General features: G+C 38.9%; 1 protein-coding gene across 1 annotated transcript; it reads right to left on the reverse strand.

The window, feature by feature from the left end:
- Positions 1 to 1,245: 1,245 nt before the first annotated feature.
- LOC128517122 (E3 ubiquitin/ISG15 ligase TRIM25-like) lies at positions 1,246 to 15,754 on the reverse strand. The gene is made up of 11 exons (XM_053490928.1): positions 15,176 to 15,754; positions 14,749 to 14,844; positions 14,374 to 14,574; positions 14,120 to 14,276; positions 10,314 to 10,424; positions 8,346 to 8,401; positions 8,166 to 8,235; positions 6,052 to 6,197; positions 5,795 to 5,846; positions 4,809 to 4,880; positions 1,246 to 1,653 (listed from the first exon to the last, which is right to left on the reverse strand). The coding sequence occupies exons 1-11, from the start codon at positions 15,752 to 15,754 to the stop codon at positions 1,517 to 1,519; spliced, it is 1,677 nt and encodes a 558-aa protein (XP_053346903.1). The 3' UTR covers positions 1,246 to 1,516.
- Positions 15,755 to 16,737: the final 983 nt, after the last annotated feature.

A 16,737-nucleotide genomic window follows, 5' to 3' on the forward strand; every position in this document is an offset into this window, starting at 1 on the left:
ACTTAAATCAAACCAAAAACGACTGAAAAAAACAGGCTCAGGCTCTATAGTCCAGCGTTTTCCAGTTTGGACTGCATTACCCACAAAGCACTGCACGCACTGGACTACACTCCCGTGGCTATACCCCACGTGTGTTGTGAAGACACGCCCCACAGAACGGAGGGGGCGGGCTCAGCAGAGGTCATGAGCATTTAAATTAGCATGTACTGAAACAGGTTGCTGAGAACAGAGCTAGTTTTTACCAGGTAAAAGTAGTGTTTTTTTTACACAACCATTGAGAATTTTTAATTAAAGTATAATACAAACTTTTCATTAGGACCCTAAAGATCATATTAACATTTAATAGACTGGATGACCCCTTTAAAGGTAAAGTGTAGGTTAATTTGTTTTATTTTTTTACATTACAGCAGTGATTCCGTTAGTGTGTCGCTTAATCAGGCATCATTAGAAAGATTTCTTGTTTATTTTTCTCATAAAACAGTGTTTTTGTTGTGTGCGCGTGTGTGAAAAGAGTGGAGAAAGGGTAACTGTGTGAGATAAGAAGGGGGAGAGGGGAGCTTACACACACACACACACACACACACACACACACACACAGCACCTGCGCGCACAAACAGAAACCCTTATGTGTCGGGATTTATTTTTTTAAAGGTAAAGTGCAGGTTAACTTGTTTTATTTTTACTTAACATTTTGTGTTAATTATTTTTATGTATTTTATACGAATCAATTGAGTTTTCATTATTTCTTAGGGAAAAATTAAATTTAATTGACAAGTGTTTTGAAATACGAGCCTGCTTCTTAAACAAATTATGCTCTTAATCTAAGATCCACTGTAGTTCAATTATTCTGCACATTGATTATTAATTTCTTTTGATTGTGTAAAGATGCTTCGCGACAATGACAATTGGTAAAACCGCTATACAAATTAAATTGAATTAATAAACACTACCTAGATCACTAATACAGTGGTGTTTGTATCCTGTCCCCACTCTCTAACATTACACTTTGCCATGAAATATAAGAATTAAAACACTTCAATTAAAAAATTTATTGTTTTTACATTGCTATGTTTTGAATTAATTTTTCTTTGGGAATCCATAAATCCATTCACTTATTCCTGTTATCCAAACACTTTACCATGTGGCCATGGAAAACTAAAGGTGAGTTAAAGTATATATTTTTTTTTTCCTGTATATTTGATGATATTGGCTGTGATGTATCTAAGCATAATGCCCTGTTACCTCAGTTATTAATTGGATATTATTTATGTTAAAGATACAAAAGTGTGCTCAGTGTCTGTTTTATACATACAGTACATGTGTTTAGAATATTACCTACAGTATATTACTCCTCACCACTGGCATACAGCGGTTATTAGGCCAACTCCAAACCAAACATGCACTCAGTACAGGAGAATCATACAACAAATTGTGTTGGTCAGAAAGAAATCAGTGGTTCTGAGTTATATCCCACAAACTCTCCACCAGGTGGGTGGACCTGGCTGATGGGCAGGGCTTACTGCTGAAGTTCAACATAGTTGGCTGGAAAAAGTCCGTAAGCCCCCCTGCACACACCCCTCCACCAGCCTTCGTTAATCATCTCAATGTTGGTGATGATGTCATCAGGGTCAAAGGAGATCTCATCGTCAGACTCTGTAAATCAAAACAATAAATAAAAAAACCTTTTAGATACAGTTAGGGAAAGATCTCAAAATAAAAGACATAAAGCATGACTGTTCACAATGTTCCCCTTGTTCAGTGTAATTATTTAGCCAAGATTAAGACGTCCTTAGGCTGCTTTCAATAAATCACACCTCAAACTCCCAGCACACAGTTACAGTAAGGCACACTATGGGAAGTAAATATCACAGTGTTTCCAGTTTAGCAACATAGCAAACTAAAAAGTCTCTACACTGTAAACGATACATGCTTTCACTGATCAGCAATAAGATACCACCACCACCACCACCACCACCAGGTGAATTAAATAACACTATCAGTTATACCTCAGTAAACTGGTGACAGGTTCATGGGTACCCAAGGCTCACCCATGCCAGCGGGGACCAAATCCCAGCCTGTCCAGTCCAATCAATCAAGCCCCATGGGATGCACCAGACAAAGAATCCACTCCATGGAGGCCCCGTTCTACAACCCAAAGCACCCAAAGGATTCACTGCCAACAGCAGTCCCCCCCCGAACACCCCCTCCACCCCCAGAGGCTCTGTGGAGCCACATCCTGATGGGCCAGAGCTGCCCCAATGATTTAAATGTTACTGCTGATCAGTGTATATGGAAGTGATTTTAGTATATGTCTCAAAGTGCTCAATTAGAATAATGTACTTCTTATAACACTTATTTAGTCCTTATTCACACTATGAGCAGTGTGCATTTTATATTATTTCTAGTAGGAACAATTTTTTTTATATTTATATGTGTATGCATTTCTATAGATAAGTCATAATTAAAGCTGTGATAAGTTTTAATCACGAGTGTAATAGAAAAAGCGGGCTTTAAATTAAACAACACACCCTAATCTCTACTTTCAGCAATATAGAACATACTGATAACGTCTGTAAAATGCAACCACAGGGGGGGTGACAATCCAGTGTCTTCTTGTGCCAGTCCTAATTTTGGATAAATGCAGAGGCTGCTGTTGACCTACAGGGTGCCAGTGGAAATTGGGCTACTGTTAGTTGAAGAAGGAGAGGAGGAAGGCATAGAGATAGAAAAGTAAAGGCAAGAATTTAGGAGTGACCGTAGGGACTATGACTGGGAAGGAAAGAGATTTGGTTGACATTACGCAGAGAAAGAAGTTTAGGGTTAGTGGATTCAAAGATTCAAGATTCAAAGAACTTGATTAATCCCAGAGGGAAATTGCTCATACTGTGTGGATACTGTGTGTCCAGGAGACAAGGTGGAAAGGTACCACCTTTAGTGGATAAATCTAGAAGCTTAAAAGAAGTGGTTCAAGATGTTTTACCATGGTGTGGATAGGGAAAAAAGGAGTCTGAGTTATCCTAAAAGAGGATTTGAAAAAGGAAGAATGTTGTATTCATGAGATGCTTTCAGTTGAATGGACAACTACAGCCAATGTGATTAGGGTAGAGGGAGTACTTAGTGTATCATCAGGAAAGGGGGAAGTGGACAAGGAGTCTTGTAGTGAAACAAGGAAGTTCAGGAGTGTATACAGAGAGAGAGGTTAGCTAAGAAAAAGTAGGACACTGAGAGGACTGAAGAGAGTAGACAAGAGTGCAAAGAGATGCAGTGTAAGGTTAAGGTAAAGGTGGTAAAGGCCATACAAAGAGCATATAAGGACTTGTATGCCAGGTTGGACAGTTAGGAGAAAAGGGTGGATCTGTACTGGTTGGTGAGACAAGGACATTGAGATGAGAAGGATGAGCAGCAGGTTAGAGTGACTAAACATAAGGATGCAAATGTACTGACAGGTACCAGAAAGGTGATAGGAATATGGAGGGAGCACTTTGAAGAGTTGATGAATGACGAAAATGAAAAAAGAACAAAGAGTAGAAGTGGTGACTGTTGTTGAGCAGGAAGTAGAAAAAATTAGCAAGATTGAGGTGGGGAGATGCTGAAGAGGATGAAGAGTGTAAAGGCAGTTGATTCTGATGACAAATGTGGAGGTATGGAGGTGCTTAGGTGGCAGGGGAGGTTCTGACTAGTCTGTTTAGCAAGATTTTGGAAAGTGAGAGGATTCCAGAGGAATGGAGGAGAAGTGTATTGGTGCCAATTTTTTAGATAAGAACAAGGGAGATGTGCAGAGCTGTGGCAACTACAACGGAATATAGCTAATGAGCCAAACAATGAAGCTGTGGGAAAAAGAAGCTAGGTTAAGGGCAAAGGTGAGCTTTTGTGAGCAGCAATATGGTTTCATTTCTAAAAAGTGTAGAACAGATGCAATATTTGCTTTGAGGACGCTGATGGAGAAGTACAGAGAAGGTAACAGGGAGTTGCATTGTGTCTTTGTAAATTTAGAGAAAGCGTATGACAGGGTGCCGAGAGAGGAGCTGTGGTGTTGTATGAGGAAGTCTGGAATGGCAAAGAAGTATGTTAGAGTGGTGCAGGACATGTCTGAGAGCTGTAAGACAGTGGTTAGACGGCTCTGAGCCCCTTCTTGTTTGCTATGGTGTTGGACAGGATAGCAGATGAGGTTAGACAGGAGTCTTCATGGACCTTGATGTTTGCAGATGACATTGTGCCTTGTAGCGAGAGCAGGGAACAGGTGGAGGAAAGTCTAGAGAGGTGGAGATATACTCTGGGAAGCAGAGGAATGAAGGTTAGCTGCAGCAGGACAGAATACATGTGTGTGAATGAAAAGGACCCAAGTGGAACAGTGAGGCTACAGGGAGCAATGGAAAGTGTGGAAAGGGGGTGAAGAGGCATGTGCAAGCAGGTTGGAATGGGTGGAGAAAAGTTTCAGGTGTGTTGTGCGATAAAAGAGTACAGTATGAGCGATAATGAAAGGAAAGGTGTACAGGACAGTGGTGAGACCAGCGATGCTCTACGGCTTAGAGACAGTGGCACTGAAGAAAAGACAGGAAGCAGAGTTGGAGGTAGCAGAGCTGAAGATGTTGAGGTTTTCTTTGGCAGTGACGAGGACGGATAGGATCAAGAATGAATCCATCAGAGGGACAACCCACGTTAGATGTTTTGGAGGTAAAGTCAGAGAGGCCAGATTGAGGTGGTTTGCAAAACTTGGGAAGATAATGTAAGATGCTTTACAATAAACTTGTGTTCTAGAATGTATTTAGGACCAAGGATGAAAAAAGGTTGTCGATTGTTTCACTCACCAGCTTTATAATCATAGAGAGCCACAGCAACCACTCCCAGGTCCTCAACACAATCATATGGCTGAAACACACCTACACACATTGGGGAAAAAAGGGAAAAACAGCTAAACAATTTCACAAGCTAACAAATATTAAGCTCTGCTTGTGGAGTTAGTTACCAATCTAACTATGACTGATAAAAGCCATGGATTGGTCTTTTCTTAGCATTATATCAAAAGATATAATCATAGTGAAGCTTTAATTCTCTAATTCAAATTCTTTAATTCTTTAATTTAAATCTCTAGTGGTTTGGTAGAGAAACAGCAATTATAAACCAATGATGGCAGGCTAGGTGAAGTCCCATAATAATAATAATAATAATAATAATAATAATAATAATAATAATAACAACAACAAAATGAACTTATTTAATTTACAATTTCAACACAACACATGTTCCCAGATAAAAAAACTGTAGTGGTTAGTGGCTGGTGAAAATTTTGTGATGTAATTTTTCCAAATTTTTTTTGTCACATACACAGTCATACACAGTATGATATGCAGTGAAATGTTTATACGACCGCCAGTGACCTTAAAATCTATATTGTCAATAGAAATAAATTAAGGAATGGAATAAGGTATAAAATATAGAAGCCCTCTTCTAAAATATAGAAAAGCTGCAGAGAAAAAGAACAAAATATAAAATATGGGATATAAAAAATGTTTTTTTTTAAAACTAGCTGTACAAAAGTATACAAAATAATGGTTGTACAAATATGGAAAATATGAAAAATGTGTAAGAGTGTGCAAAATGAAATGAATATAAATGTCCAAAAAGTATGCAAAATGAAATGACCAGAAGTGTGCAAGTATAAAAGTCGAGAAATGTCAAGAAATGTCCAGGAGCACAAATGTGCATGAATGTACAAATGTATGATGTCCATAAATGGACTGTAAATGTAGTATAAATATAAATTGACTTTACATTTATTTTTTGGTGACATTACCTGCAGTCAGGTGCTGGTTCTCCTGATATGGGTTCAGGTAGATTTCCTCCTGCTGGGAGCAGGTACAAGTGAGTCTTACTTTGGGAAACGTTAATAATAATAATAATAATAATAATAAAAATAATAATATTGTTTGATTGAAAACAACCCCCCTGTCCCAACCACAGACACATACACACACCAACACACACCGACACCGACACACACACACACACACACACACACACACACACACACACACACACACACACACACACCTCTGCCTGAACACAAGTTTCCTCTATCTCCTGTTCCTCCTTGGCTCGTCTGGCTCTTTCCTCTTGCGCCCGTTTCTTTTCCTCTTCCTCATTTTCTTTGGCCAGATTTTCAAAAAGTGCTGTGATGCTTCGTATTCCTCTGCTGCCTGAAACCAGTCAGATGTTTAATCTCCACATGCGGCCTGAAGAACTTTAGGTCCTCTATCAGGTCTGTTAAGTTCTTACTGGAGTTAGGAGTGTTGTCCATGGCTGAATGATGACTGGCTGTGTTTTAACATCCTGCCAGCTTCATGAACAGTTTTTATAAGTACACTTTAATAATGACTTCAGTAGGCTTTCTGAATAGTTATATTATCATTACCTATAGAGATGGGGGGAAACCGAACCAGTTATGTACCAGTTATGTATCATGACAGGCCAGGGGTAGCTCAGTGGTTAAGGCATTGGACTACGGTTCGGAAGATCCCAGGTTCAAACCCCACAACCACCAAGTTGCCACTGTTGGGCCCTTGAGCGCGGCCCTTAACCCTCAACTGCTCAGATGTATAATGAGATAAAAATGGAATAGTGTTTTATGTGTGTTTGAGTTTATGGTGTAAAGTGGTGCTATTCCTCTATGATCCTACAGAGGGTGCACTCCAACTGCATTCTACTAACTGCCAGGAAGCACAGTGTTACTTCAGAATTTTAACAAAATCTTTATATAAGATTTATTTAGTATGTATATACAGTATATATATTTATATATATATATATATATATATTAAGTATATATCTATTAATATATAGATATATGTTGTGTATTTCGTTAATGTTGTTTAACTACATCTCCCAGAATGCATCGTGTTATGTTGTCCTCTGGAAGTGTACTGGAGAGGTGGTTGTGGATGAACAGAAGAAAAGAGCCGTCACACTAAAACCTTCTCTGTGTCATACCTAAATACACACACTCTGTACAATATCTCCAAGATATAACAATATACAGTATTTAATGTTATTTTATTTTTAAGGTTATTGTCTTAGTAAATTAAATTTGCAGATCTAATAAGTTATAAGAAAAAAGCTTTATAAATATAGTATATATAACAATATAAAGTATTAGTATTTATATATTTGTATATACTATTATTTAGTAATAAAATTTCTATTATAAATAGTATGTAAAATAATATACAATGAATTTAGTTCTTGATTCTGTTGTGACTTCAGCGCGACTGACCTAAGAATCCTTTTTAGTTTCTGAATCTTAAACAGAATAAAACACTAAGAACAGAGATCACCATGTCCTAAAAAAAAAGGGAAATTAATTCGCAATCAATTTCTGATTCTCACATATTGGTCAAGTTGCTAGTTGATAGCTTTGTAGCTAGCAAAAAAAAACAGAATTAAAAAACCTAAACTAGTGGATAAAATGGATGTGATTAAAACATCAGGAACATCCTTAGGAAATAATGACATATTTTGCAAAATAAAACAAGCTACAGTACCAATCTAGTTTAGTTTATTTTTTTTTCTACAATCTAGAACAATACTGATTTTTTTTTTATCTATGAAATAACACATACAGTATGGCATTAAGTAAATAAGTAACAGCAACCAATTAACAGAAATCCCCAATTAACCACCAGCACCTCAGATTAGAGCCGTTATGAAGCTTTACAGAGCAGAAGGAGCAGATAAACATCTCAATATCAACTGTTCAGAGGAGATTATTGTGTGTTTGGGATAATAAACGCCTTCAGTGTTGTTTTACAGTGTAGAGAGAAATAAAGGAAAGGCCATGGAGTTAGAAGGGGTGTACAAACTTTTGACTAATATACGTACAGTATACTGATATATATTCATTAGAAAGTATGGGTGTGGGTCATATATGCACAGTCCTTATTCAGTTCAATTAAATTTTATTTTCATATAATGCTTTTATCAACGATCATCGTCACAACGCATCTTTACAGAAAGTAATGGAAATGAGTTTGATGTGAGGAAATTCATAGAACTTTAATTAGTTTAATAGTTACTTTAATAGTTTCCTATTATAAGTTATATTTATTTATTATATCCATAAGCCTTGTAGCTCCAGTGCAAAACTACAGAAGCAGTTAAAACGCTCTTACCCGCCTCTGCTGATTTAGCTTTGTGGTAATCAGCACTGGATTTCTCAACATCCACATATGTTCTTGCTCCCTAAACACACACACACACACACACACACACAGATATTTCAACTCTAAAGCTAACTCTAAGCTAAAGTATGCTTGTGTTGGATGAAGGTTAGAAGAGATTATCCTATAAACCTTGTTGACTCCGGCCTTCTGCAGTCCACATCTCACTCTAAACCATGCCGTCTTATCTAAAGTAAACACAGGAAGGGAAGAAACCATCAGTGAAGATCAGAACCAAAGTGTCACACTGAACTTTGCATCAGTATTATGTGGGTGTCATGATGCTGACTTAAAAAGAGTATAGCACAAGAAATAAAACATGCCTGGGATCAATGTTCCAATCAGCATTAGCTAAAGTTTTCCACCAAACCAATTTGACATAAACCAGAGGTTCTCAGATTTTCTGCAAACTGTAAAAAGTAAAATTCTGCATTCTCAGTACAGATTTATTTTATAGACATACAGTGGAACCTCGGATTATGAGTAACGCGGTTTACGAGTGTTTCGCAAGACGAGCAAATAATTTTAATGAAATTTAACTTGAAAAATGAGCATTTTCTTGGTTTACGAGCACAAAGTATCATGTTTCACGCATGCGCTTCTTGTTTTGACGCCGAGCGTCACGTGATCACAACTGAGCCAACGGTTTTTCTCTCTCTTGCGCTGCGGAATCGTCTCCCCTGCTGGGTCTTAGTGCTCGTCTCTTACTGGTATAATCAACATCCATGCACGCGTGTACTGTTTACTATAACACTGTGACTACGTGTGTGTGTGAAACATATTTTATTATGTGTTCGGAAGCGCGTGTGTACAGCGCGGGTACTGTTTCTTATAACACACGTGTGTGCGCGCGAGTAAGGCAGAAGAAATTCTCAATACAGAGGTTAAAAATCTATTTTCTTTCTCATCGTGGTGTGTTTGTGTGTGTGTGTGTGTGTGTGTGTGTGCGTGCGCAATTAGACACTGTGCCGGCTGTGTGTGTGTGTGTGTGTGTGTGTGTGTGAAACCCTCATTTACAAAAACACATCGCGCACAGAAATTAAGGCAAGAGACACACACTCTGCTGAAGAAACTCTGTTGCAGATTTTTTCAGAGGTGAGGTGCTGGGTCATTTATTTGTTTGTTTTACTTTACAGCAGTGATTCTGTTAGTTTGCGCTCACATGAGTGTCTTTAGCGATGTTTATTGCTTTTTTTTTAAATAAAACAGTGTAGCGGTAGAGAGACGTTGATTTATGACCGCTGTTTACGGAAGTGTAGTCCAGTGCGGGAGATGCATTGTGGGTAATGCAGTCCGGTGTGTGTGAACGTGAATGTGAGATTTAAGTTAGGATATAGAGCCTGAGTTTTGTTCTTCAGTAGTTTTTTAGTTGTATTTAAGTGCAAGATCCACCCGAAAGTTTGTACTATACCCTGACAATGCAGAAAATAAAAGAACAGGCATCGACGTGTTTGTCCATCTCATCATTACACGAGCATGGATTACCGGGCTGTTACGCTGTCGCGAGCAACATTAAAATAAAGCTGAGAAGCTTTAATAATTTAGCAGAAAACAACAGTCTTTCCGTTAATGTGTGTTAGTGTGTTTAAACGAGAGGAGAAAGTTTTAATATGTAAGATGAGGTAAGGGAGACAGGAGGGGCTGAAAGCAAGAGTCTCCACTTACTCTAGCCTAACACACACACACGCACACACACATACACAGCGCCGGCGTGCACAAAGGGAAACGCTTATCTGCCGGGATTTATTTTTTACTTTTTTGAAAGGTAACGTGCAGGTTAATTTGTTTTATTTTTACTTTATATTTTGTTAATTATTTTTATGTATTAATTTTTTTGGGCTGTAGAACAAATAATTTAAGTTTCCATTATTTCTTATGGAAAAATTCAATTTGGTTTACGAGTGTTTTGGAATACGAGCCCACTTCTGGAACAAATTATGCTCGTAATCCAAGGTTCCACTGTAATCCAATTATTTAAATATTAGGTTGAATTTAGGCTATTTGAGCCATATACAGTAGCCGACAGGACACAGTGCAGGTACAGAGTTTAGTCCTTTTGCTCTGTACTGTGGAACCGGATGGAGGACGTGGACTACAAACCTTTCTGTGACTTATGTTTCTTTGTTTTGGCCTGATGCTGAAACCCCACTGCACTTTTGTCCGCCTTATTAGTTTCCACTCCATGTTTCACTCCAAGTACTTTACTGTAATCTGCAGATTAACAAATACAGAAAAACAAGGATGAAGCAAGCCACTGCTTTATAAAATATATTTGAATGCTGTTCACACTCCTGGGCTTCTCCATGTGCATGACTACAGACATTATTAGAAACACCTCCACAGTTATGTAGTTATCTAACAGGCAAATATGCATTATATCATGCAGATACCGCAGGTCTAGTAATTTGTGTTATTTGCCAACACTAATGCGTTGCAGTGATTTATAAAAGTTTTACCCTTTGCTTTATCAGGAGATTAAGGTCTTTATTTACAAACTTATTGAAGAAAGAGGCCATGTGTTTTTTGTAAATTTGTCACCCTCCATACTCAAACACCCTAACAAGTCCAAATCATTTGTATTGGAAGACAGAAACTAGGGTCAGGGCTGTGCCCTCATCGAGATTTGATGAGAGGGCTAAGCTGCACCCCATAGTGTTTCTGTAAAATAAGTTAACATCAAATGCATCAAATCACCCAAGCACCTGAAGTCTCACAAGAACTGGTGGGCACTATTTTTTTACACACTTCTAGTTTACCCTTTCCTACCACTCTGGATAAAAAAGATAATTAAGGCATTACCAGTGGTATCAAGGGATAAAATATTTTTCATTGCTCCTGGTATATCAACCACTTCTGTGAGCAGGTGTGAGGGTAAACAGTCAGCCAGGCTAATACAAATCCCAAAGACAAGCATTAGTGCAAAACAAACATACAAATCCAGGGTCTAGGTCTAGCAGAGCATTTTATCGGGATTTTATGTGATAGCCCACTTATCACAGATAAATATTATAAATGGATTTTAAAAAATGTACAAATAAAAATCTGAATAGTGTATCATGCATTGTATTCAACCCCTTTACTCTGATACCCCTTACTAAAATCCAGTGGAAACAACTGCCTTCAGAAGTCTCCTAATTAGTAAATGAATCCAACTACAAACCTACCGAGACACGGCCATTTACCTACATTAAACTGATGGTCTAGGTGAGGAAAGCATTAATCAGAAAAGCAGCCGAGAGGCCCATGGTAACTCTGGAGGAGCTGCAGAGATCCATTGCTCAGGTGGGAGAATCTGTCCACAGGACAACTATTAGTCATACACTCCTTAAATCTGGCCTTTATAGAAGAATGGCAAGTAGGCGGCCATTGTTGAAAGAAAGCTATAAGAAGTTCCATTTGCTTTTTGTAACAAGCCATTTGGGGGACACAGCAAACAGCTGGCAGCATTGTGTTGTGGGGATGATTTTCTTCAGCAGGGGACAGGGAAAGCTGGTCAGAGTTGATGGGAAGATGGAGACAGATACAGAGCAACCTTAAAAGAAAATCTGTAAGGAAAAAGACTTGAGACTGGGGTATAGGTTCACAGTCCAGCAGGCACTAGGCATACAGCCAGAGCTACAATAAAATGGTTTAGATCAAAGCATTTTCATGTGTTAGAATGGCCCACACAAAGTCTACACCTAAATCCAATTGAGAATCTGTGGCAAAACTTAAAAAAATGCTTTTCACAGATGCACTCCATTCAATCTGACTGAGCTTGAGCTATTTTTTTCATAGAAGAATGAGGAAAAAAATCACTCTCTAGATGAGCAAATCTGGTAGAGACATACTCTAAAAGACCGAGAAGTGAAAAGTGGTTTTGCAAAGTATTAACTCAAGGGGACTGAATACAAATGCACATCACACATTTCAGAAATTTATTTGTAAAAAATATTCATTCCATTCACAATTATGTCAATTTGTGTTGGTCTATAACATAAAATTCCGAACAAAAAAATTTACATTTGTGGTTGTAATGTAACAAATTGTGGAAAAGTTCAAGGGTATGAATACTTTTGCAAGGCACTATATATCTCCCAACTCCAGCCCTAAAATTACTCATTTACTTTATCCCTATTTATTAGGCCCATTGAAAAGAAAGGTCAACTATTTTATATGGTGAAAGACATCTTTAATTTACAGCAGAGATGGGGAAACTTCAAAACCTTATCAACTGGGAGGGCTGTGGGCAAGAGAAGAGCTGCTGGTTGTGTAGCCCATAAGGGCCCATGATGTAGTTGTCCCCTTACTTTGCTTACGCCAGTTTTCACGCTCATGGTCGGATTTACTAACAGTGAAATTAACGTGAGAATGTGCGCTCTTCCACGCCAACTTCATGTCTGCCGTACGTGTATTTCTTGTGTGTGTTTGTTTTATTTCCGTTGGCGACTTCTAGAGGCAATTATGTTAAATTGCACACTACAAAGTACCGCACCAACACGTGAAAAACATTGCTATTAATTTATAATTGATAAAATGGGTTAATTGACACTATTTTTCTACCAATTATGTGATTTAGAACATATAAAAGCATTTGCCTATGTATACAACCCTTAGTCTATGGCAATGGCAGTGTTGGCCTTATTAGAGGACATTGTCAATGGCCGAATCAGAAGGGAATTTTTTTTAGGGATCACAGTGATTTTCTGGCCCACGATGATGACTGGCTTATTGGCAGTTTTAGATTTCCAAGGGCTATCCTCTTGGAGCTCTGTGCTGACGTGGGTCCAAATTTGAAAAGAGAGACAACGAGGAGCCACGCATTACCCGTTCCCTTACAGGTGCTGACAACGCTTGGTTTCCTGGCAACTGGTTCTGTCCAAAGGGAACTGGCAGACCGCTCGGGGTTAAGCCAGTTGTCTTTAAGCCGTGCAATGCCAGCTGTATGGGACGGGATCATCCGCATGTCTAGCAGGTATATAAGGTTTCCATACCATGCAGTTGACCAGCCAAACTTTAAAGTGCAATTTGCAGTGATCGCCGGTTTTCCTAATGTAATCGGATGACTGGCTTATTAGTGTCAAATAATATGTGATGCTTAAATGCGCCTAACAAATACTGTGGCAAGGTGGCCTGGATCAACCCATGATTCATTCATCCTCACAAACAGCATGGTTGGGATGAGGCTCCAAGGTGCGCAATGGGTGGCTTCTTGGTGAGTGATGTATTTAAAGATATTATTCCAGCTAAGTTTTTTTTATTTTATTTTGTTATTAATTCCGGAGGACAAACTTGCAAATAACAGTTTTTCTCCGGATTACCTCCGATAGGAGCACCTCCAATTCACATTCTGTGAAGTTTCTCTTCTTGCTTGTTTTTGCCATTGCTTTTTCGTTTGGTTTTGGTTTGCCAAAGTGGAGTCATTAACATATTTATACAGAGGAGGAGGCCGGGAGGGGTTTTGCGCTCGTGCACGTGCGCTCAATTTCACGTTAATTCGGATGTACAAAGAGAATATGCGTGGGATTCCGCGTACGCAGTGTCAGATTTTTTTTTACTGCGTACGCACATTTACAGCTTTGTCCGTGCGCAATGTTTTAGTATGAATTCAACACAAGTCTTTGTACATGAGGCCCCAGGTCTTTGGACTGTGGGAGGAAACCCGAGTACCTGGAGGAAACCCACTAAGCACGGGGAGAACATGCAAACTCCATGCACACAGATGGGCATCGAGCCTGGTCGGGAAACGAACCCGGACCTTGGAGGTGCAAGGCAACAGTGCCACTACCCCACTGTGTCGCCCGCCTGTAAATCTATTTTAATTATTTTTTTTTTCCTGAATATCAGAATAGAAGTTTGAATTACATGGCATTTATTAAGTAAAAAGAAAAACTAAAAATGAGATGTTTTTCTGGTCATGTTCTTACCTGATGTGGGCTTTGTGTGTAATCCTGTCTCACAGAACTCCTTCACTTTTATTTCCAGCTCAGACACAGAGCTTTGTATTTCTTTAAAAGGTGACAGGTTGACAGCAACGTGAGGAGCATCACCAAACAGTGAGAGGTCAGAGAGGGTCATGTACTCCTGGGAGAGATGATTAACAACAGGAGTCAATGTGTACATGGTTACTGAACACCAGTGTCATGGATTAAACACTTAAAGAGATGATCAGCAGTCTCACCCTGAGGAAGGTGAAGTCATCATCTAACTGTCCAAGCTGAACCAGTTCGTTCTCTCTCTTCTGCAGCTTCAGCACTTCCTGTTCCATACACTGTAGAGTTTCCTCTGCTCGCTCAACTTCAGCTTCTTCTGTAGCTTTGATTATTTCTTTAATCGCCATAAAGATCTTCTCACTCTGATCCAGAGTTGTCTTTGCAGAGGACTGTTACAAAAACCGAGATTTAAATTTATTGAAATATAGAAATTAAATGAAGAGTGCACCATTACACAAGGGGCTCCAAGCTTTAGAATTCTAAAGTTCCACTATTAATATATGTTATCTGTACAATTATAATTTCTACTGTGTATTATATTTATATGTCAGTGCAATAATGACCTTGATTGACTTTATTGCTTTCTTTAAATCTTTCACACTGTTCTCCGCTGCTTGAGTTCTCTGGAGAACCTGTGTCTGGATGTCTTTAACCTCTTGCTGTAGAAAACACACAGAGTGATTTTATCAGTATCTGTAGGAAGAGGAGGAGAAACTTAAACTAAAACCAACTATCATTGTTTCTTAGTATCAGATGTTTTATCTATCCATTTCTCCACTGCGAGGGTAAAGTTCAGTCCACACACACACACACACACACACACACACACACACTAACAGACTGTTTTATTAAGAGAACAGACTAGACCAATTAGTCTAAACCATTACAGTATCTGTATTTCCAGGGTACAGTTTTATGTCCACTCTCAAAACACTAATATTTTACCACACTTGTACTTTGTAGACAGACAAGACCAGTAAAGACTCTTACCTGTTGTTGAACTCGTTTATTTGCAAGTGTAATGGTGTTATGGTCTCTACAGTGAGATACAGCACATTCACAGCACACACATTTGTTCTCAGTACAGCATAAAACATCCTGAAGCTTGTTATGTTCGCTGCAGATCCGGTCTTTGAGGCCGTACCTGGTTTCAGTCACTTTGTGTGTGTTGCCCGCGTTCAGCTCGTTGTGAAGTTTTAAGTGAATCTCGCAGTATGAAGCTAAACACACCAGACAGGACTTCACCGCTTTTTGTTTTCGCCGAACACAGACGTCACACTCCACATCCTCAGGTCCAGCCAGGGTTCTCTCAGGAACATGTGTCTTCCTTAGCTTCTTCACCATTTCAGCCAACATGACGTTCCTGCCCAGGGTGGGTCGTGGGTTAAACTGCTGTTTACACATGGGGCAGCTGGAAGCTCCTCTGTGTTCCTCTGTATCCCACTGTGTGTTTATGCAGGACATACAGAAACTGTGTCCACAGGGAATGGACACAGGATCACTTAGCAGATCTAAGCAGATCGGACAGGTGAACTCGTCCAAATTCACAGAGACTCTCGCCTCAGCCATTTTACCGCTCTGACTGAGAGGAACTGAGCAGATATAAGACCTTACTGTAGAATTCCCAGAAGGAAATATATCCTAGAAGAAAAGGTGTGGCTCCTTGCTCTACATGGGTGTTTATGGCTAATAAACCATGCTGTGCTCACAGGTGTGTCCAGTACAAAAAATTGTTACTGAAAAATCCCTCACTTTTATTCCTTTGTGAGATTTACATTGTAATGTTATTTCAACTTGTTGAATGTTTCATGTTTATTTATCAGGTCCGCAAATGAGGGAAAAAAAAGTTAAAGTTAGTTCATTCAGGAGCACCAAGTTTTTCATTTCTGTAACAGAGCACCAGGTAATCCAGTAGGTCATCAGGTGATCTCAGATAATATTTTTGGTATTGTTTGATCCAGAAGTAAAACATAAACATAATTATCAATGAAAGTGCATACAGTGGTGTGAAAAACTATTTGCCCCCTTCCTGATTTCTTATTCTTTTGCATGTTTGTCACACTTAAATGTTTCTGCTCATCAAAAATCGTTAACTATTAGTCAAAGATAACATAATTGAACACAAAATGCAGTTTTTAAATGAAGGTTACGTTATTAAGGGAGAAAAAAAAAATCCAAATCTACATGGCCCTGTGTGAAAAAGTGATTGCCCCCCTTGTTAAAATATAACTTAACTGTGGTTTATCACACCTGAGTTCAATTTCTGTAGTCACCCCCAGGCCTGATTACTGCCACACCTGTTTCAATCAAGAAATCACTTAAATAGGAGCCACCTGACACAGAGAAGTAGACCAAAAGCACCTCAAAAGCTAGACATCATGCCAAGATCCAAAGAAATTCAGGAACAAATGAGAACAAAAGTAATTGAGATCTATCAGGCTGGTAAAGGTTATAAAGCCATTTCTAAAGCTGTGGGACTCCAGTGAACCACAGTGAGAGCCATTATCCACAAATGGCAAAAACATGGAACAGTGGTGAACCTTCCCAGGAGT

The sequence above is a fragment of the Clarias gariepinus genome, unplaced genomic scaffold, assembly GCF_024256425.1.
Source record: "Clarias gariepinus isolate MV-2021 ecotype Netherlands unplaced genomic scaffold, CGAR_prim_01v2 scaffold_35, whole genome shotgun sequence".
NCBI classification, from domain to species: domain Eukaryota; kingdom Metazoa; phylum Chordata; class Actinopteri; order Siluriformes; family Clariidae; genus Clarias; species Clarias gariepinus.